This window comes from Centroberyx affinis, unplaced genomic scaffold (assembly GCF_046629955.1).
Source record: "Centroberyx affinis isolate AG114_WGS23_722 - 3 ecotype Tasmania unplaced genomic scaffold, CSIRO-AGI_Caff_v1 ptg001883l_1, whole genome shotgun sequence".
NCBI lineage: Eukaryota > Metazoa > Chordata > Actinopteri > Beryciformes > Berycidae > Centroberyx > Centroberyx affinis.
This window is the reverse complement of record NW_027280255.1, coordinates 178,481-199,687: the sequence shown is the minus strand read 5'-3', so window position 1 is coordinate 199,687 and position 21,207 is coordinate 178,481. Positions and strand designations below refer to the sequence as shown.

The window sequence follows — 21,207 nt, the reverse complement described above, 5'->3', positions numbered from 1 at the left end:
ATATAATAAATTTGATTCGATTTAATTGATTTGAAAAATTGTTGCTGTGCCAAAACTTGATTTCACGTCTTCAGTGTACCATTAGAACAGGGGTTTTTAAAGTTTTTGAGACCCAAATGAGAAATTTAACCTTTCATATTGGGGGGTAAGGCCCATTAAAACATGTACAGCTTCTGTCAAAAGTAATCATTACATATAATTGACTAGTTCACATCTTTAGACCGGACGTTCGCCTGTACCTGAGCATTAGCCAGGCCCTGTGGTTTGGGGACGATACTCGGCCTCTCCCTGGTGAACGCCGGCGAGCCGTTCCTCCTCAGGCTCGGCGTTCGGCAGAGCGATGGGCGGGGCTTGGAACTCTGGGATAAGAAGGAGGAGGAGGAGTCGACGACCTCTCCGCCAATGGCAGAGAGGCAGCTGTGGTCCGAGCTGCTGAAGAGGCTGATGCATTCTCCAGAGGATTCGGTGCTGTCCACTGAGGTACAAACACACACCAAGAAAATGTGAGAAACAATTGGGAGTGATTGACTGGGGAGGAGGGGTTGATAAATTGGTTCATGATTGAAAAAATAAAAACTTAACATTCTCAAAAGCTAAAGAGGGATGTGGATTTATATGTCAGGTTGGATTATAGTGATACACTGCCACCAGGTGGGAAATAAACACACAGAATTACATTTCCCTATTAGTGATGGTATCAGAGAAAGATTTAATATCCTCGTATTCAGTAGTCGTACTCCTACAAGCTCAAAATCATTAAGTAAATATGTTCATTTAATTTAGTCAGGTTTTTCCAGTCCAAATGAAGTGAAATATTTTGCATTCATGGAGTTTGAAGAATGATTCATCAGTGCTGGAGAAGGACATAAGCAAATATGTAAACAAAGAATTTCACCTCTCAACAGGACTTTGGCTCTCAGAAATGAATAGATGTGAACCGCTGGAGAAAATTACATATATTTTAAGCAAGAAATATGACTGTTTTCTGAAAATTTGGCAGCCTTACATTGAACTGAAACCTTGCCTTTGTCAACAATGGAAAGGTGTAATACAGATATCTCTCATGAAATTAGTCTAAATGACTCTACTTTTTTCTGTTTTATGTTTCCTTATAAGTTTGTATGTTCTATATTCCTAAAAAACAAAAAAATAAAATATATAAAAAACAAAAAAAGTATGTAAACTGTGGTATTAATAAAGAGTTAACTAACCTAGTATAGAGCAGGGAAAATGTAAACTATCTTCTGAGAATAAAAAGTAAAAATAACAAAAAAATAAATAAAAATAAACTCACTCAGAAGATGGCGGCCCGGTTTCCACGGTTCACAGTTACGATGAAGATGATGCTGATGAAGGTGATGATTGTTGAGCTCGTTGTCGGCCACGGCCTCAGGGGAGGAGCAGACGGCGTGGCCGCTCTCCGCCCCCTGCGACTGGTTTCCGGGATAGCCTACGGGGGGCAGGGAGCCCCGGCCAGAGGAGGAAGACGATTGGCTGAGGGTGGTGGAGGCGGTGCTGCCGGAGCCAATGGAGTGCGGCCGCGGGTATTCTAAACCCCTGTGTGAACAACACGCCACAGGGACTGACAACACACATGGATAGACGTCATCAATAAGAAAATTAATGTGCTGCAAGATGTCAGCATGATAACACAGGCATGGTCGTTATTGTAGGAATACTTTTGTAGTTGAATTGAGTTAGTTAAAAGGAGTTTAAAGAGTATGATGTCACCACCTGTTTTGTAGAAGGTGACATCACCTGGCACCAAAGATCGGATGGCAGTTTCAGTAGCATGCTTTTTGCCATTAGATGTCAGGCTTTACACAGATTTGGGTTTGGGGTTTAGTTACTTTTTAGTTTAGTTTAACTGTTTTGTTTCATTTTGTTTAATTTCAATTAATTTTGTTCCGTTCAGCTCAGTTCTGTTTAGTTTAGTTTAGTTCAGTCCAGTTTAGTTTAGTTTAGATTATTCTAATTTAGTGATGTATCTACATATGTACTGTATGTATCCGGTGCACAAGGTAGTTAAAATATATATCTTCAATTAAGTTTGGTTCATTGCTCTTAGCAACTCATTTGTATTGTGACAAACATTACCTGTTTGCATTTGAATCAAAGGTTAAAGGTCATGTGGCCATGAGGTGCTGTTGTACCAGTCAGTGTGTCAGTATGTTCTGTGTGACTGAGTAAGATGTCAGTATGTCTCTACACTGATACCACTACCTGCAAATTGATTGTCCTGGACGAATAAAGCGATTCTGAACCTGGTGCTGAAGTTCTTAAACTTTTTCACCCAAGGGCCCAGTCTGAGGAAAACATCCCAAACGTCTTCAACTATGGACCCCAACCCATAGTTTAAGAAACTGTGGTGTAGTGTTCAGTGCTCTGTGTGGGACTGCTTACTTCTCCCAGGCGGGACACAGTTGACGGCTCGGTCACAGATGGCAGCTTCACTGGACTGAATGTCCATGAAAGGTTTCCTGCCCATTCCCATGAACACTCTCTCCTGCATACGCAGCTCTGGAATATAAACAGTCACAAGATCCAGATGGCTGAATGACTGATTCATTGGCTGATTGATTGATTGATTCGTCCATTCACATACATTGACACATTCACAGATGCACGCATAAATTGCTAGAGACAAAAACGCACAGATAAGAGACATCAGCAAGTAGATGGTCAGTTTACCCCCCCACCACACACACACACACACACACACACACACACACACACACACACACACACACAGACACAGACACAGACACAGACACACACAAACACACACACACACACACACACACACACACACACACACATATGGAGCTTGCTAAGTCAGTACTACCATTAAAATCACTACATAAAATGCACTTCTATAGATTTGCTTTTCACGCAATTGTTTTCAAATTAACTTAAAATCAATTTAACTTCAAATTTAAGTCTCTAGGAATTATATCTGCATCTGAGTCCCTTCTAGTTTCTTGTTTTCTTTTATCTGATTTCTTTTATCTGTATTTTATGTATCTATGTGTTTTGTCTTGCTTGTACCCCTTATCTTCATCTCATTATGTATTATATCATCGCTATCATCGCTATCATCATTCTTGTTATAAGCACTTTGTAAACTCTAAGTGCTATATAAATAAGGTATATTATTATCATTAATATTATTATTACCTCTGCTGTGTGTGGCCTGTTCCCACAGGATCCTCTCCAGGTCGGTGGTCCAGGCTTTCTTCACCTCCATGCTGGAGGCCTTCAGGGTGTAAGTGTCCTCGCTCTTCCTCCTGCGGAACCAGATCTCAAAACACAGACCGCTCACACTGGAGTTATGGGTCATCCCGATGTCACACGTCTGGAGGGAGAACACAAAGAGACACAGAGAAATGAATGAGTCCCTAATTTCTAACGTTTGAGTTTAATTTCACTGCAGGAAAATATAATATGTGGTTATGACAGCTCACTCATTTCTGCAGTTTAAACTAGGCAACTTTGCTCATTGGCGGCTCCAAAAAGCAGGAAGAGGTAACTGTTTCAAAACTTTGAACTTCAATTCCCCAGCATAAGTGGTGATTTTCGGTGAGCAAATTAATATTTAAATTAACAGTTCTGCAGGGTTAGGGCCAATCAGAACTGAGGACTGGAACTACCCGTTTTATAAAGCGCCGAACTTCAACAGAGAAAGATGAATTATGGAGGTTTATGTACTTTGATGTATTAATTGAAATATAAAAAAAATACCTGTGTCATTGCTTGTATATCATGAAAGCTGAAATGAAGGTAGAATAAGGACCTGTGTACAGACCTTGAAAGACTGTTTGTAGACATAAACATCGTTGCCAATTTCAGTCCTCTTGGTCTTGCTGAAGAGGACGAGACTTTCAAAGAGAAAGATGCGACGGACGCACTTCTTCTTCCTGAAGAAAACTGTGAACTCATCCTGGCGAATCAGCTGACCCTGCTCCTTTAAATTCACCTGGGAGAGGAGAGGAGAGAAGAGGAGAGGAGAGGAGAGGAGAGGAGAGGAGAGGAGAGGAGAGGAGAGGAGAGGAGAGGAGAGGAGAGGAAAGAAAATGAGAGGAGAAAAGGAGATGAGAGGAGACAAGAGGAGAGGAGAGGATTTGCATGCATCTGTCATCAGAAAATTTGTCATCACTGACCCAAAAAGCTACAAATGCTAAATCATAAATTGTTGAAACTTGATATTCTCTTTTCACTTATCTACTGTGTTTCAACTATCTGTTGTCTACCATTCTGATATCTTACATCACAGTCCTGGATGGCGTCCATGGTGAGGAGATCGTTGCCGTGACGCATCTGAAACCGAACCAGGTCTGCAGCCGCCTGGATCTCAGCCTTCTCCCTCTCCCTCTCGCTGCTCGTCACGTCAGGCACAACACACACACCCGGGCCACACACACTCTGTGCGCACACACCTGACCCACGCAGTGCATCCTGGACGATGTCTTTTGCCCTGTAGGATCCAGCCAAGGTGAGCATGTCCTGCAGCAGCAGGCTGTACTTGCTGATCCTCTGGATGGGCCTCAGCAGGTAGGAGGAGAGGTCCATCATGTCCCCGAGCTCCTGCTGCTTCCTCTGGGAGGAGAAACAAAGTGGGCCTGGGTTAGTGGCTGGATTCATTCAAAGGGAATAGCTAGCTCCCCTTGTCTGCAAAAATTGTAAGATGCTTCCCCCTGGTGGCTGTGCAGGTCAGGCAAAATGTGAACTACAGTCTGCCAAAAAGACTGACAGACCCTGTTGTGCAGCATGACATTCATTTATATGAATATGAATGTGTCAGGTGCTGAGCTGAGCAGAGAATCTGTGAAAAGGTAATATAGAGGAATATCTTGTGCACTGTAAACACAAAGAAAAAATTAAGTATTAAACACATTTATTTAAATTGTGGAACATATTTCCACAATTTCATTTTCTGTCTTTCTCTGGTTGATAGAGAAAGACAGAATATATAGATAAACTGACCTTGAAGATGTCATGGCGACGGTGCAGGATCAGGGCGTCTGACTGAGGCTTGTTCTTGCTGTAGAGAGCATACAGACCAAAACTCTCCATCTGTGTAAAGAACACAATTAAAACCATTTTAGAAAATTTACTGTATGAATGTGGCCACTTTCAACCATTTCTATCCACTTGTGTTGCACCAACAATACCAGATCTGCGTTTGATCTGCGGTTGATTTCTTATGATGATATAAATATAATCCGGTTACATGTCTATTTCTACTATCTAATATCTCTATCTACTCTCATCTGAAGAAGTTATATGGCACTAGTTCAGGCTCCTTTCGCATAATTGCGATGGATTACAATTCGATTCTTTGTCATCATTTTACAGTAATCTATTGCTGTTTAACCTACTTAAAATCTATCTCTTCCTACTCATGTGTCACAATATCTAATGGATTTCAGTTACACTTTTAAAAGAGATCACTGTCATCTTATTACATGTAATATTTTACTCACCAGTTCTGCGTAAAAGAAAATAACAGGTGATTGTAATAAATTAACAGGTGATAATCAAATGACAGCCACAGCCAATGAGCTGTATATATTTGACCCAACCACTTTGACCCAACCCATACCTACACAGGGAAAAGGCAGTATGACATTTCAGGCTCCCTCTGCTGTAATAAAATAACTTTTTTAATGAATTACAGTTACAAAGTCTTTGTCATCATATTACAATAATTCCACTGCAGGTACTCCTTGCTCCCAAACCCGGCCCTCTTCATCCGTACTGACTCACATGTCTGAGGAAGCAGCGGGCCACCATGGCGGGTTCCCTCTGGCAGGCCTCCAGCTCCGGCAGGAAGTAGTGGCTGTGGAAGTCGTAGAGTTTCTCCAGGTTGCCGAAGATGACGCCTCGCTTGCCCCTGAGGTCCTGGGGGATGTCGGGCCTTTCCAGCAGGGGGTGGTAGTGGGTCAGGATGTAACCGAGCGAGCGGACGTACTCCCTCTCCGTGAACACCAGCTCCTCCAGCACACGCTGCAGCCTCCTGGCAACACAAACAGGACAAATATGTCAATTTAAAACATGGATTCACAGGAAGTTGCTTAGCATACATACAGACAAATTTTAATGATGCATTTCATGATATATAGATAATAGTATTTGCAAATAATTCTTTGCATTTGTTCCTCCTTTGCCCACCTGATGAGTGGGGTTTACTGCAGCAGGACAGTTCAGACAGTATTAGGTAAGGTACTAATCTTTAAAATACTTGTAAACTTTCCAGCACTCATTGTCCTCTGTGGCAAATCCCACCCATCTGGCACCTAAGTGGTCTAAAACAAACCATAATAATTGTTTGCAAATACTATTTTACCCTGATTTTCTACCATGCATCAAGAAATAGGTCAAGCAGAATATGAAAAAAGAACATATTTCCACAATTTCAGTCGATAAAGCAGCAGCAGACAGGCATTTTACTGTAGGCATTAACTACCTGCACAATTATAGAAAAGAGGCATGCAGAGTAAAGTGAATAGAACAGAATAGAATAGAATAGAATTTATCAGATGAAACGATACCTGTGGTACTTCATTGTAAGCTTAGAGACAGAAAGAGAAAGAGTGTGTGAAAAAGAGTGCATGAAATCTCATTAAGACTCACAAGCTAAAATTTAAAGTACATCATTGGATTTTTGCTGCCTCAATCAGTCAACTGACGAGGAATTATAATGATGATTTTTTATTCTTTTTATTCAGTAATGCAAGATCCAGTATGAACCAAAACTCATAGCGAACTTACAGGGCGTTGCTGGCGCTCTCCTGCGGACTTGCCAGACAAAACGTCCCCTCGTATCTCCTGATGGGCAGGCTTGAGTGTTTGCAGCATGAAGTCCCATCAGCCCCTGCTGCCCCCTCGTCTCCCATGCAGGACTCGTCTGAGCAGAAGCTGCCATGGCGGGAGATCTGGAACCTCTGAGCCTCCTGCAGGATCCGACAAGATGGCTGACCGTGGTGGGAGCAGGATGACGGGGGTCGGACCGGCGGCTCCGGTAGAGTGGACGGCCCCGCTGGTGTCGGTGTCACCGCAGCTGTGGAGCACGAGTCCTCGCTCACCGACCGCCGGCCTCCCAGGCCTCGTCCCCATGGAAACCACTGGCAGCCGACGGTGTGGGACTGAGAGAGAGCGGCGGCGTCTCTCTCGCTCCTCGCTCTGCTGGCCATCTCTCTCCTCCTCGCCTCTCTTTCCGCTTTCCTTGTTGATCTGAGAAGATACATACATGATACATATGTTACATAGGACCTGGCTACCTGGGTTGCAACAAACAAAATGAAAAAAAAAATCTAAAATTTGCTCTTACTTTCCAACTTGGCATAGTTTTTCAGCAGTACCAGCAAAGGTTAAAATAGATTCAAGCTGTCATTTGAAACACTGAGTTACTTTGCAACTACAATGTCTACTACAGGGTTCCCACACTCATTTGGACACCAAATTCAAGAACTTTTAAGGTCTTAGTTGGTGAAATTCAAGGACTCTAAATTGGCATGTTTTGGGACATGACACTGGTCAAAATTAGACATCATAGAGGCCTGATATTTTGCTCCTGATCTTGTCAAGTCAAGAAATCCTGGTGAAATCATTCATTTTAAAACTGCTGCTGTATCAGTGCAAATCTCCACAGGGATTTCCTCAGGATGTGAAGTGTTGACACGAAGACGGGGAGAGGTCCAGAGAGAAATCAAGCACTTTCAAGGCCATCCATTCATTTTCAAAAAACCTTTAAGGCCTTATTTTATTTTTCTCAAATCCACAAACTTTTCAAGGAACCCTGCTACAATGCCAGCTCCCCTTTCCCAGGACTCACTTGAAACCTAAATTGGGTAAATTCTAGCTGAGCGAAGTGAACGAATGAAGTAACACTGAAGTAACATTACCTGTGAGGGGAGTCTGGAGTGACCTTTGACCCCTTGTTGGTTCTAGCATCATTGCCATCATCAGGTTTGGCGACGACGTTACAGCAGGCTACAGATGTTGCGTTAGTGCTGCCGCTGCCCAGGATCGGCCTTCTCTTTCCTATGTCCACTGCTCCTGAGACGATGCCCTCCCACTGCGGGTGTCGCGGCCCAGGTGTTGACTGCAGCGCCACGTTCTGACCACTGGGTGGCACTGTCTGAACATCAGCGCCCACCTCATCGACATACTGGCGTTCACACCAGGCGCTAGTGTGCGGCTGTTGATGGTAAACCTCGTCTACATCTTGCATCCTCTCCTGAAGCTGCTGCCTGGTTTCCTGACACTTCAGCCAGGCTACGTTCCAGACCAGCATCCCCCTGGAGCTCCGCAGGGCGCCGGCCTGGGCCTTCACCTCCTGGAATCGCTCTGGGCTGAACTGGAGGAACCTGTCCTGGTAAGTCTGGAGGATGGCGGTGTCATCGCCTGGCAGTAAAACATTAGTGGTGGTGGTTGGGCCAGAGCCATGCTCTTGCTTTTGGTGTTGCGTTGATTGAGTGTTAGCTTGATTGAGAGGGGTTGTATTCTGGCCAGGATGATAGTATTGGTCTTGTGTTGTGTTGGTGTTTGTTTGACTCTGATCCAGGTATTCTTTGCATTCTCTGGCCAGAGCTGTAGCCTATTTGGAGATAAAGAGGTAGAGGTCAGAAACAGTTTTCTTTTCTGGGACAGTGCACGTTTCTCTTTTACATCATTTTACAATTAGTCTATATAACTGTTTACCTATCCCTTCTGAACTTCCCAAAGTGGTTTTGATGAAAGTAAGATGAAGTTCCAAAACAATAAAACAACAAATTAACTAATGACCAGTCAATCAAACAATTAAACGGACAAATGAGCAAATACAACTGAATCAGCCAAGACCAGTGTTTCTTAAACACTGGGCCAGATGTCTGTTTCTAGTGGGTGAGAGCAGTAGAGACCAGGGAGAATTACCCAACTACCCAATTTGGCTCCTGGTCTGAAAAGTTAACTTGACTGACACCAACCTGCTCACAGAAGTCAGACACGCTGACCATGATCTGCAGCTCCCGGCCACAAGCCTCCGCCCTGGACAGGAACTCCTCCAGGCCAGACTTGAAGGTGCAGACAAGGGTCCTGAAGACCTCGGTCTCTGGGTAAGACAGTCCGCCTCCCTGGAGCCTCTCTGCCTCTGACACCAAAGACATGGCATGGTGCTGACGGTCCTGGGGGAGAGAGAGAGAGAGAGACAGAGAGATAATGAGTGAGACAGGTGGACACAAATGGACAGAAAGACAGCCACAAACAAACACAGACTCACATTGGCCTCAATAAGGAAAGCAGTGAAGCTGTTGAGCGTCTGTTCCACTGCGTCTCTTGAGTCCTCCACTGTTTCGGCCTCCAGCAGGTGGCGCTCTCCCTCCGCATCAAACCACTCCTGGATCTGCAGTGATGAAAGATATGAAACAATATTATGTACAGTAAGAGACTGTAATTACCCAATGATGTACTATACATGTGCAAGAATGGACAGTCATGCTAAAGTTGATATTTCTTCACATTATTGAAAGTGATTTTTTACACTGCATCACTTTCTAAATTCCCTGATTCATGTGCAAAAAGACAATCGATGATTCTGTGATGAATAAATATTTCTTTCCCTTTCCATTTTCCTTTACTTTGAATATCCATTCACTTATTAAATCCTGGACTTGAGTGAATAGCAATTGATTTACCCCCAACCATTCAAATATAGTCAATTATAAACATTGGTGTTCATGACCCTAAGGACTGTAATGCCCATTCAAAACTTATGGAAAGATTTTTAAAGTAAGGCTTTTTCTTCACTCCTGGAAATGCATTTATCTGGTGAACTGCATTGATAAACTTGTTCCACATTTGTAGAAAAAGCTAATAATGCACCTGCATGAAGTGTCCCTCCATCTCTCTCAGTCGCAGCAGGTACTCCAGGTGTTCCAGCGACATGTTGGACTTCTGCACCAGGACATGAGCCTGCTCCTCCACATGGTTGTACAGACTGGTCACAGAGTCCACTGCATCACTGCATAGTAAAGAGACAGATTAGTGGGTAAGTACAAAAAATAAGGGATAAAAGCATGATGGTGTTTGAATGGAAGATGCAGAGGCCCAAGTGACAAAGCACATCGCTTGTGTGATGCAGAAAGTAACTCAACTACAGAGAACTGGGACACCAATAGTGATTGAGGATTATAATTGTGCTGTGTTGCTGCTTTTGTATGTCTTTGTCGCCATCCTGTGGACTTCCCAGGAACATAAGGCAGGCAAAGAGCAATGTCAATCTCCTACTCAGTGTTTAAGCTTTACTAATGCATTCATATAGAGTGGGGATAAAACCGTTGCATCAGAGGTGTCCGGTTTAACTGTCCATTCATTAAACTAAATTAATGAACACCCAACCAAGTAAGTCAAGTAACCTGGTTTTAGTTTGACGCATGTAAACATCATAACTAGCTTAGAATAACCAAAGTGCTCATACTACCGATTATGAGAAACTCGATTAAGAGCATAATTATGGAGACGAGGTTTGACTCTTGCTCAGAGTATAAAAATAGAATCTTTGTTTTTGTTTGAATAAAAACATGACATTTTGTCTGCCAAAAGCCTTCACTCTGAGTAAGAGTCACGCCTCATCTCCATGATTATGAGCTTTGGATTTTTGTGGTCGCACGTTGACTCAGGCTGGAGGTTGCTCTCTCTTACACACACAAACCCGGTTAAGATGCCTGGCTCGCTCACATATTAAACAGCTTACTGTGGCATGTCAACATCTTACTCCTTCAATTTTGGTTTTCACCCATGGGTACGTTTTGATGTCAACAGCAAACATAGTGGCATGCAGTACTTATTTTACTAATACTATTGGGATCATCATTTCTTTCCCATGCATTAGAAGTAACGCGACTATTGTCAAATAGCGAGGAGGTAGCTGCATTTTTTCATACTTTATTGCTGGTGGACTGTTTTAGCTATGGACAGGACACCACAGGTTGACAGGAATATTCTGTTTATTGGTTTATTCATGGCAACAGAGATATTCAATTGCAGGGCATCAAAGGTTCATGTAAACAGCTCAACCCGAATAAAATCTTAACCACAGTATGGCTGATAGCCTGTTAGTCTGTGCATGTAAATGCAGCCTGTGACAGCAGGGCCATTTTGCTCAAAGTTTACCTGAGGTCCTCACAGTGGGGGTATTTGAGGTCGCTCTCTTTCCTCAGCCTGGCCAGGATGGACCCGCCCTCCCTCTGTAAACTGACCAATCGGCTGTCCTCCAGAACGTCCCTCATCAGAGTTCTCTGGTCCATCATGCACTGCTGGACAGTCTGTTGCACAAAGAGACGAATCGTAACTCTTTTATTTGAACAATATTTTATAAACAAAAACTGAGCTGGTATTTTGGTGTGAAGATCATCTTTGCACTTGAGAAAATGAGCATGCTTGGCTATAGTTTTCCATGCACCTGCACCAATACTTACAGCTACAGAAGCTAATATCATATACCAACACACATACAGCATTATATACTGCAATTAGGATGTTTACAGAGTTACATAACTGAGCACAAAGACAGTTTTTTAAGGACATTGACAATGTGCCAGGAGCAACACCAGTAACTATATTGTAGCACTAATAATGACATAAGAAACCAGGCAAAGTACAGTGTTGAGGTACCTGTACAGTGTCAATCCTCTGGGGCTCCTCTAACTTACTGATGGCTCTCAGTAGCAGGTTGGACGCCTCATGTAGATCTGACACAAACGGGAAGAGTTTCTACAGAATGAAAGACATGGATATGAGCAGGTAAATTCAGTATTTGTTGGAGAGAGAGAGAGAGAGAGAGAGAGAGAGAGAGAGAGAGAGAGAGAGAGAAAACTTCCCAAAATGGCTTCCATATGGCGAGTGTCTCACCTGGTGCAGCTCCAGCCAATCACAGCGGCTGTGAGAGAGCGTTCCGTCCAGGTAGGAGGTCAGCTGACTCACCTCCACTAGCTTGTACAAGGCTTTCATGGAGGTCACCACTTCAGTCTGTTTCCAGGTTACAAACGACAAAGTAACATCAGCAAGTTTCCTCAACCACAGCACTAAATGGCAGTATGAACTACAGAGTGACTCTTCTATGATTCAGGTACTAAAATGATATTATCCTTTCCATAACCACTTCTGTCTAGTATGGATTGCCTTTACTGTAGATATTGCTGCTATGTTGTTTATTAACCTTTTAAATCCTGGCTTTACAATATGTATTGTGACTGTAACATTCATTTTAATATTCTTGATGTGCTGAAATAAACTGTAAACATAAAGGTACAATAAGTAAGAATAGTATAATTGTGCATTCATGTGCTATCGGATGTATCAGAAAAACAAATTTCCTACTTGGTTTTCCTACGAGTTATGACACAAGAGTGACCTTTAACCTTCTCAACACAGCGGGAAAAAAAAGTTTTGTGTCAGTTGATAGTACGAAAACACATACACTCACATACAACTCACTTTCTGGCCCGAACAAAAACTCCCCACCCGTTGAGATTTCCAAAACCCCCACAATAAACAGTCTCCAAGCACTGAACATGCACTGTCTGCAGCCAACGCCTCCCTAACAAGTGAAAAGTCTGACCTGGACCCCAGGACAGCTCTCAGGCCGATGGCTGCTCTCCTTGTCCACCAGCAGCACCAGACTGTTTATCACCTGGGGAGTCTGTTCCTGGAACACAACAACATGGATTACACTTGGCTATTGTAATATCTCCATACATCTTTAATTTTGCCTGTTTTTGAATTTTATTGACCACTATTATAATCTTTGTTAAGAGTCAAAAATATACAGGCATCAAAAGAAAACTCAACCACTTTTTTTTATTGAATTTTATCAAAGTTAATGGAGTGGGTATCAAAATTAGAATACTGTATAACTCAAGCAAACATGACAAATATAAATAATATATAATAATATGATATATTATTATATTAATATAATATGATAAAACATCTTAAAAACTGGTACCTTAGCAGAAAAAATAGTATCACTTTTATACCGCTCGTTTTCAATTCACTCAATTCAAAATGTAAATTGAAACTACAATTTACCAACTAATGATAAAATTCTCAATATTGTATTTCCAGACTTAGCTTATTATAGCTACAGATATCTACAGATATGAGAAGATTTCTAAATGAGAGCATTTGAAATGATCAAATTTTGAGGAAGTTTCTTTTAATTGAATTTAAACAGACACACCAGAACCCATCAGCGGTCTAATGAAACAAAAGCTGAAGGACAGCTGGATGTGGTCTCTACGCTCTGGAGCAGATACATTATTCAGCACTTGGCATTTTCACTCATCAGCTCATCGTCCGTGGGCAGCGCCGCTCCGCAGCTCTCCAGCCAGGCAGAAACAACCATAAACAATTCAGTCTGAACTGCTGCAGTCGTGCTACTGCAGGGAAGTTTGTGTCTTTCTTACCTGAAGTGTCATCAAGGCCTTATAGAGCTGCGGTTGAGGAGCGGTCCTCCTTGCATCAAATATGAGCGTCATCCCAGATTCTCTAATTTCTCTCCTGGATACAGTGATGAAAAAGACAAAATAGTGCGTAATGGTGGACGACAGTTTAATAAAAAGTACCACACACTTGAAACCCACAGTACAATGAGACAAGAAAACACAAATACCACAAAGATGCCTTCCTGAATGCCTCTAAATATCCTGTGAAGTTTGTTTGTTTGACTGATTGGTTGAGTGATTCAGATAATATGCAGGATAAGACAGAGATGACAGGATGTTCCTCCTTACCTGGTGATGGAGTGGAAGTAGAGCAGCATGTGGAAAAGCTCCTGGCTGGTTACAGCTGATCTCCATCCCTGGTGTTCTCCATAGACCTCAACTATGGCCCTGCCTGTCCGGTCTCTGCCACCTGAAGGGGTTGGAGAGACCAGATATCAGGGAAAATCGAATTATTAAAAGTTATTGAGTGAGGATCTCCAATAGAGCCCCTATGTTGTGGAACAACCTGCCCGAGGAGCTAAGGCTATAGCTAAATCAGTGTTTTGGGTAAGGCAAGGCAAGCTTTATTTATATAGCACATTTCATACACAAGGCAAATTCAATGTGATTCACATAAAACACAAAAGATACATAATTTGTAAAATGACATTATCAACTCATAAAATGACATTAAAAAGAAAGAAAAATATAAAATAGGTAGGTAAGGCTCTCTTCTTACAATCCATTCTTATAAAATAGTTTATGTAATAACTAGTTATTAGTTTCTTAATTCTTTGTTCTTCTGTTTATTATTGACTAATCCGTTATTGGCACATTTTTATGTAATCTCTTTTTTGTTTTTATGTTGTGCTCTGTAAAGCACTTTGTAAACTCTGTAAAAAAAAAAGAAAAAGCTGCCATATAAATAAAGTTGTTTGTTATTATTATGATTACTACGATTATTCGTATTGATTCTCAAACAGAATGTAGTGAGTACCTGTGTGAGAAGCCAGTCCCAGGTAGAGGGGGTGGGTTCTGGGGTCTGGGGATCCCAGCGGGAGGTGGTCCGGTCTGGGGCGAGCAGAGCCAGGATGGGGCTTCCTGTGGGTCTCTGCTGCTGCAGGAGGATCGCTCTCTCTCTGGGTCTCTGTCTGATGGCCATTTCTACTGGGTATGGAAGGGTTTCCAGGCTGTGCTCCATCTATAGGCAGGGGAAACATTTTTGGGGAAGGGAATCTGATGAACGCTGATTTTCTTTCGGTGGTAGACAACAAAATAAACAGCAGACAATAACATTCGAAACATTAACCTCAATAATAACTCTATACCTTTGATGACCATCTTCCTCCTGTTGATCTTGGGTGACACCAGTCCAAAGGCTGTGGTGTTTTTACATTTGACCACATGCAGCCTGGGAACCATCTCTGCACAGGAGTCCGTACTTTCTCTTCTCCTGACGTTTTGCCCCTGGACGATGACCAGCTCACACTTCTCTGAGGTGTCCACCACCGCTGTGGACAGAGAGGAGCATCTTCCATCCGACTGAATGGATTCTCGTCTGTTTTGCGGTACTCCAAGAGACTTAGAAAGGTTTAGCTGCATCGCTGTGGAGTCAGTTCTGTTTTGGAGTCTTTCAAGAGGCTTAATGACGCTCACGTTCATCCCTGAAATTTCACTTGAACAAGACGGTAATCCACGTTGTTTGGTGGAGTTCACATCTGCCTGTTTAGAATCATTTGAGCTAAAAACTCCACAGGATTTAGTAGTGTTTACTCTTGTTCCTGCCCCTAAATTCGTCCCATTCACACTGTATAAATTGCCATAGGGTTTGGCAGAGTATGCGTCCCTCGGTTCCCTAAATGGCACAGTGTTCCTTTCAGCTGTCTGCTCCGGCAGTCCATATTTTAAAGCATTTGTATCCCTGTAATCCATACAGGGGGCAGTTTTTGTATCTCCTGGTTTCCAATATGGAACAGTGTTCTTTTCTCCAGACTCCTTACAGACAGCTCCACTGACAGGGGAGGCTGACTGGTTTTGCATCCCAGGATCACAGCACGTTCCTTGGGCATAACACCACGGATCCCCCCTGTCAGCCTCCGGCGGCCTCCATCTCTCGTCACACTGTGAGAAATCGCCGTCCTCCTCCACCACGGCTAACATATTCCCTCTGTCCTTCTCCCGGCCAAAGGCGACAGGGTTTTGTATGGCAGCCTGGTAGGACTCCCTGTATCGACACCTCAGCTCCTGCGCTCTGGAAACCTTCCCGCCCTGTCTCCTCCTCATGCACGGGGTACAGGGTTTCTCGGCGAAGCGGACGGTGCGGACACAGTGAGAGGGTTCATGGGAGTCGGGGTGAGGGTGGTGGGGCTGGGAATGGTGGAGAGCGGATGGAGGTCCAGTTTCCCCAGGCATGTTAGGCCTAAATGACATAACAGCCCCTGATCGAGGATGGGCGTGTGCTTGTGGTTTTGTGGGTGATTGTACATGTACCTGTGATTGTGTTTGAGGTGGCATCTGTGCGCTCGGGTGCACGTGTGTTTGCATGTGTGTCTCTGTTTGCGCTTGCATTTGTGCATGCAGTTGCATTTGTGCTTGTGTGTAGCGTTGCATTTGTGCTTGGATTTGCGTGCGTGGTTGCATCTGCACTTGTAATTGTTGCTGTTGTTCTTCTGTTAGTGCCTGAGCTCCACCAAAAAGCATCGCTGCTTGCAGTATGTCAATATAATCCCCTTCTGCAACTTTAACACTACAAACTTGGTCTGCTGCCCTACTTGTATCTTTCAGGCTTGTATTTCTATGTTTATCTTGCCCTGAAGCTATATTTGCAAAAACACCTTCACTTTTATCTGCAGATGTATTGGTATCTCCACCAATACTTGCAGGAGCACATATACCTGAACCTGTGCTCGTACTTTTAGCTGTATATGTACCTGTCCCAGTACAGCGGCTGTCCCAAGTATTAGGGGACACCCAGCCTATAGGCTTAGGCTCAGGCTCAGTCTCATTCACTTTAACTGGCCTAGATGAAGCAGCAGTGCTAGTATCCACCAAGCGGAGCGACACAGCGATGCCGTGCTTCGCCGGACATATCCTGGTCTCCACAGAGAACGCAGAGGGATGAGGAGCAGAAGACTTCGAAACTGAATTCTGACTGGTCAGAGGAGATTGTTTTGATGCAGATTCCCTTGGAGGAGAAAGAGGAAGTGCAGGATTTGAAGGAGAATTCAGAGCAGCAGCAGTAGGAAAATCAGGAAGAGGTGGAGGAAGAGGAAGAGGAAGAGGAGGTGATAAAAGAGGATATGAAGGAGGAACAGAGGCCATACTATTCCCAGCAAACTGTGGCACGTCCACAAACTCAGGCACGGCCACCCGTTCCCATGGTAACCTCACCACGCCCTGCTCGGTGGCGAGCAGGCATTGGCTGAGAGGGGTAGCATGGCGGCCCTGGTTGATCTCCTCTAGCCAGTCACAGCTGAATATGCAAGGATAGGAAGTTTCAGGGATGGGGGTTTCCTCGACTACTTCCACCCTAAGCCCCTCCTCTTCCAGGAGGCTGCAGACCACGATGCGAGCTGATTGGTCACAGAACGGCACCACCTGGAGGTAAAAGTCACCAGGCTGAAGTATCAGGGGGTTGATGGGAGCGAGGTGGACGACGACTTGGTCACGCAAACACAGAGGCCAGCCTTCACAGTGGAAGACTACATCTGAGTACTGGGCCTAAAGTGGGACAGGGACAGGACAGGGTTTCATTAGAAATATGATAAAAATTGATTTAATACAGCTTTGTTCCATATATGGTATCGTTGCTGTCAGGTGAAAACCGTGAATCTCCAAAATGTCCACTGTTCAGGAACTAAGAAAAATAGCCTTGTTTTCAGCTTGACCACCATGACTTTTAGAGTTTATCCAGTGGGGTTTTGAGAAAGTTTACTAAACCGAAGATGCAGTAAACTTTTCTCAAGCCCATAGAGGAACCTAGAATCTTTAAATTAAAGTGAAAACAACAATATGCAAATGTAGTGTTAGTTCGACAGTAACTGTACAAGACAGCGGCTTACACATGCAGCCTGCTGCACACTGTCTAGGATGTGCTTGGCTGGAACCAGGAAGTCCAGCAGGCACCGGAGGGCGTCTCCTTGGTAACGGCTGTCGATGATTTGGAAGAGCTGGCTGAGAACAGTGGGGGCGGTGGCCTCAAAAGGCGGGTAGAGGGCCGACAGCAGCTTCTGGATCGAGCCCTCCAGAGAATCAGGGTTCTGAAAACACAAAGGAAAAAGAAAACAGGATTTAGAAAAGTGTTCTTCCTTTATGCCTTCCCTCTAACTCACCACTGATAACATCCCCACCCTACCTACTACACTGTGGGCAGGCCATGTGCTGTGTTTGATTTGCACATGTGCACTACTTGTCATTTAAGCCAGTCAGAGTAGGTGAAAGCAGGATTACATGGTGTTTGTTTTCACTAATCAGTAACTTCTCTGTCTCTTTATGTTTATGTCTCTAATATTATTCCTTCACCTGGAGTTGGCTGAGGCCTCAGACCTTTGGTAGCGTCCAGACGCCACATTAGCAACTACTGGTTTAGACCATGAAGTGCTGTGGCACATCCACAACCTCAGGCCTGGCCACCCGTTTCACACCTCACCACGCCCCGCTCAGTGGTGAGCAGACAGGCTGAGAGCGCTCCCACGGCCCCTGGTTGATCTCTCAGAAATTAATATTCACACAAATGTGCACAGAATTAAAGGTGCAATAATTACGAAATTACAAAATAACCATATTATATCTGTGGAGTTTTGCAAGACATTTCGTTCTCAAGCAAAAAAAAGAGCATGACCAAGCATGATTATTATTACAGTAGTTTTCATTGTGATATAATATCTATTAACAAGATGTTTCTGTTGAATCTCTGCTTACGGGTCTGTAATGTGACCTTACAGGCCACAGGTAAGCAGTGCCAGAAACCTGTCGATGCTGCTGCAACTCCTTGGTCACCGAGACCAAGGAGTTGATAAAAGAGATAAAAGAGAGAGTCATAGATTATTTAATGCCCCTTTAATGAAATGTTACCATAGTCTTGTGGAACAAACAGGAAGTCTGAAATCAAAACACTTTCATCCCACTGCTCTCTCACTGTAAACTACACAGGTCTTGTCCTCAACCTCATGACCCGCTGAGAGAATAGCTAAACAAACGCAAACACTCTGCTCACCATTAAACATAAAGCCAGTCAGCCTGACAGCAAACATCCAAGTAAACAGAGTGTGTGGTGGCCGGTCTCAAGGCTAGCTAGGCTCCTGCTGGTTTATGGTTTCACATTCCCTTTGACCTGAACTCGTGGCCCGCCACCCACTTTTAGGCCCTGCTTTATTTAGCCCGGCAAAGGCCACGGCAGCAGACCTGGGGGTTAATGTATGCACACGCATGGCTGAGGCTCTGCGGTGGAGATATATGGCAGGAAGAGTGAACGCAGGGTCGGAGCATGAATGAGGTGGCCTTGGCTCAGGTATGTGTTCAATGTCGATTTATGAGAACAGGACTGTGTCAGCGTACCGGGAAGAAACACCAACGCTACATGTAACTCTTGCTCAGTTCAAAGTCTTCCTGTCCTGGGACTAATAATTATTTTAGATAAATCTAGATGAAGACAATAACCAGGAAAACATAGGAAAATGATGTCAGTTACTGTCATCATTACAGTCCAACTAAGGTAAATTTCCATGTTATATCATATTCCAGGAATTTTTATTCGCATTCTCATTTATATTATTTTGAATTAATCATTCCTCAGAACTTGATGGTTCCCAGCTGAAGAAAGACAGGCAGGGATGTTGGGAAAAGGGAGAAGGGTGTATCAGGGTGTGATGATGAATTATGTCTCCCCAGACAATCATTGGCTCACTGCCTCTCCAACTCTGCTGTCTGTGTTGCATCTGTTTCTCCACACCTTTCAGAGGAAGAAATGCAGTCCTTTTTTGTCTTTGGAAGAGCCTCAAGATTTGCAGGATCTGTTCTCCAGCGTAAAACATTTTTCTTTCTTATCCTGCATATTCTGTCCCTGTGTCTTTGTTGTCTCTCTGCATCTGTCTCTGCCTGTAATCCCTTTTTTCTCCCCAGCTACATTTCTCATCCCCATGCTCCCCGTCTCATCCCCTTACATTACCGTCTAAAGTTTAAACACTTGACTCTGGGCCAGTTCGCTGCCCCCACAGTTCCAGAAACTTCACTGTGACTCAGAGCCTTCCGGTCAGTCCTGCCACACCTCACTGGGACGCAGCACAGCGGTGATCATGATAATGAGGAGGAGGAGGAGGAGGAGGGGGGTGGGGGAAGGTGATGATAGCAGTGGTGGTGGTGGTGGTTGTCAAAATGATGAGGGAGAGGAGGAGACAGAGACGCACGGGAGGAGGACGACGACGATGGTCGGCTCATAAGCCTTTTGAAACCACATTTTGAAACCACATTATGCAAGCACATTCAGTTCACAGCTCATAAATTCTGGATTAAAGTTTCGGTCACCCGGGAGACAATAAGCACCTGCTTCATCAACTCTTAAATAACGTCAGGGTCAGGCAGGTTGTGTTGGTGTTGTGTTCTCAGTTGTCGGTGTGGGGAGGTCGAGGGTCGGGCCGCAGCTCAGAAATCCCAAGAATTTAAATGACTGTGACCTTAAGAAGCCAAATAAATAGTAATGTTGGGTTGGGTCCTCCGGCAGTGGAGATACACGCTAAACGAATAAATATGCAAAGGCAAAGCGAGGCAAGGTGGGGTGCACAAGAAGAGAGTGAAATTTAATCTTCCATGTAGCAGAAGGGCATTAACATGGCTGGTGATGTGAGTCAGCATGGCTATGTACGTGGCAAGGATGTGTGTGTGTGTGTGCGTGCTTTTTAATGTGTATTTATCTGTGTGTGCATCTTCAGTATGTAGTGTATGAGTGTGTCTGTCTCTCTGCCCAGAATACGCAGGCTGACATTCTGCTGCAGTGGATTCACACGGCTGTATATAAACACACGGATCTCTCTCACTCAGCCACTGAAATAAATGACTACGCTCACATTACTGTAGATAGGATGTCCCACTGTGGGAGCCGAGGACAGTTTAAATGTCTCTGTCCAATATCATTACCAAACAGAAATAGGCGCTGCGCATTCCAGATCTCATGCAGGTTCCTGCCTGGACAAGAAGAAAATATATAATGAAAAAAGAAGAGCGTGCATGCTTACTTTTAATGCCTTCATGGTGGATATTTATCCCCAACCTGATGTTCTGAGCCATGATATTCCATGGTATGTTTTCATCTGTCTTATTCTGTGCCAATAATCATTACTTAAAGTCAGTGATGAACATTTTTTACTAGCCTTTTAGCCCATGTTTCTTATTTTTCAATTGAGGCTGATACACAAATTGCACTTGTATGGTCCCCAAAATGATTCCTGGTAATAGATGCAGACAAACCATTTCCTGATGAAGATGAAAACATTTACAATGTCATTTTAAGAGAGAAACCTCATCAAGAAATCCTTGTTCATTAAGAGTTTAGGAGGGAAGGAAGTAGGAAAGTGGATAAACTGGAAAAAAAAATGTCTTGATGCAGCTGTAATCAGCAGAGGTATTTGGTTTGAAATCTCTGCTACTGTACACTCATTTTGAGCACAGCCATTCAAATTTATGTCTCTACTTCTCATCATTTATCTAGTAAACTACTTCCCTTCAGTTTGTGACCAAGCATCCAGTG

At 43.7% G+C, this 21,207-nt stretch overlaps 1 protein-coding gene across 1 annotated transcript in view; it reads right to left on the bottom strand.

Moving 5' to 3' along the window:
* Positions 1 to 239: 239 nt before the first annotated feature.
* The window catches only part of LOC139653167 (pleckstrin homology domain-containing family G member 4B-like), a gene marked incomplete at its 3' end in the record, with an annotated part of 39,668 nt that continues 18,700 nt past the window's right edge, over positions 240 to 21,207 (bottom strand). Inside the window, exons 2-30 of the mRNA XM_071530132.1 lie at positions 18,115 to 18,173; positions 17,528 to 17,725; positions 16,810 to 17,186; positions 16,486 to 16,650; positions 15,467 to 15,885; positions 14,795 to 15,037; positions 14,464 to 14,667; positions 13,776 to 13,896; positions 13,449 to 13,542; positions 12,602 to 12,688; positions 11,893 to 12,009; positions 11,656 to 11,754; positions 11,155 to 11,306; positions 9,865 to 10,003; positions 9,263 to 9,385; positions 8,970 to 9,167; positions 8,557 to 8,599; positions 7,905 to 8,451; positions 6,772 to 7,233; positions 5,767 to 6,016; positions 4,984 to 5,073; positions 4,489 to 4,596; positions 4,416 to 4,420; positions 4,267 to 4,378; positions 3,806 to 3,976; positions 3,178 to 3,355; positions 2,404 to 2,520; positions 1,295 to 1,582; positions 240 to 475 (exon numbers count right to left, since the gene is read on the bottom strand). Coding sequence (XP_071386233.1) covers positions 240 to 475; positions 1,295 to 1,582; positions 2,404 to 2,520; positions 3,178 to 3,355; positions 3,806 to 3,976; positions 4,267 to 4,378; positions 4,416 to 4,420; positions 4,489 to 4,596; positions 4,984 to 5,073; positions 5,767 to 6,016; positions 6,772 to 7,233; positions 7,905 to 8,451; positions 8,557 to 8,599; positions 8,970 to 9,167; positions 9,263 to 9,385; positions 9,865 to 10,003; positions 11,155 to 11,306; positions 11,656 to 11,754; positions 11,893 to 12,009; positions 12,602 to 12,688; positions 13,449 to 13,542; positions 13,776 to 13,896; positions 14,464 to 14,667; positions 14,795 to 15,037; positions 15,467 to 15,885; positions 16,486 to 16,650; positions 16,810 to 17,186; positions 17,528 to 17,725; positions 18,115 to 18,173 — 5,402 coding nt within the window. The remainder of the gene's footprint in view (positions 476 to 1,294; positions 1,583 to 2,403; positions 2,521 to 3,177; positions 3,356 to 3,805; positions 3,977 to 4,266; positions 4,379 to 4,415; positions 4,421 to 4,488; positions 4,597 to 4,983; positions 5,074 to 5,766; positions 6,017 to 6,771; positions 7,234 to 7,904; positions 8,452 to 8,556; positions 8,600 to 8,969; positions 9,168 to 9,262; positions 9,386 to 9,864; positions 10,004 to 11,154; positions 11,307 to 11,655; positions 11,755 to 11,892; positions 12,010 to 12,601; positions 12,689 to 13,448; positions 13,543 to 13,775; positions 13,897 to 14,463; positions 14,668 to 14,794; positions 15,038 to 15,466; positions 15,886 to 16,485; positions 16,651 to 16,809; positions 17,187 to 17,527; positions 17,726 to 18,114; positions 18,174 to 21,207) is intronic.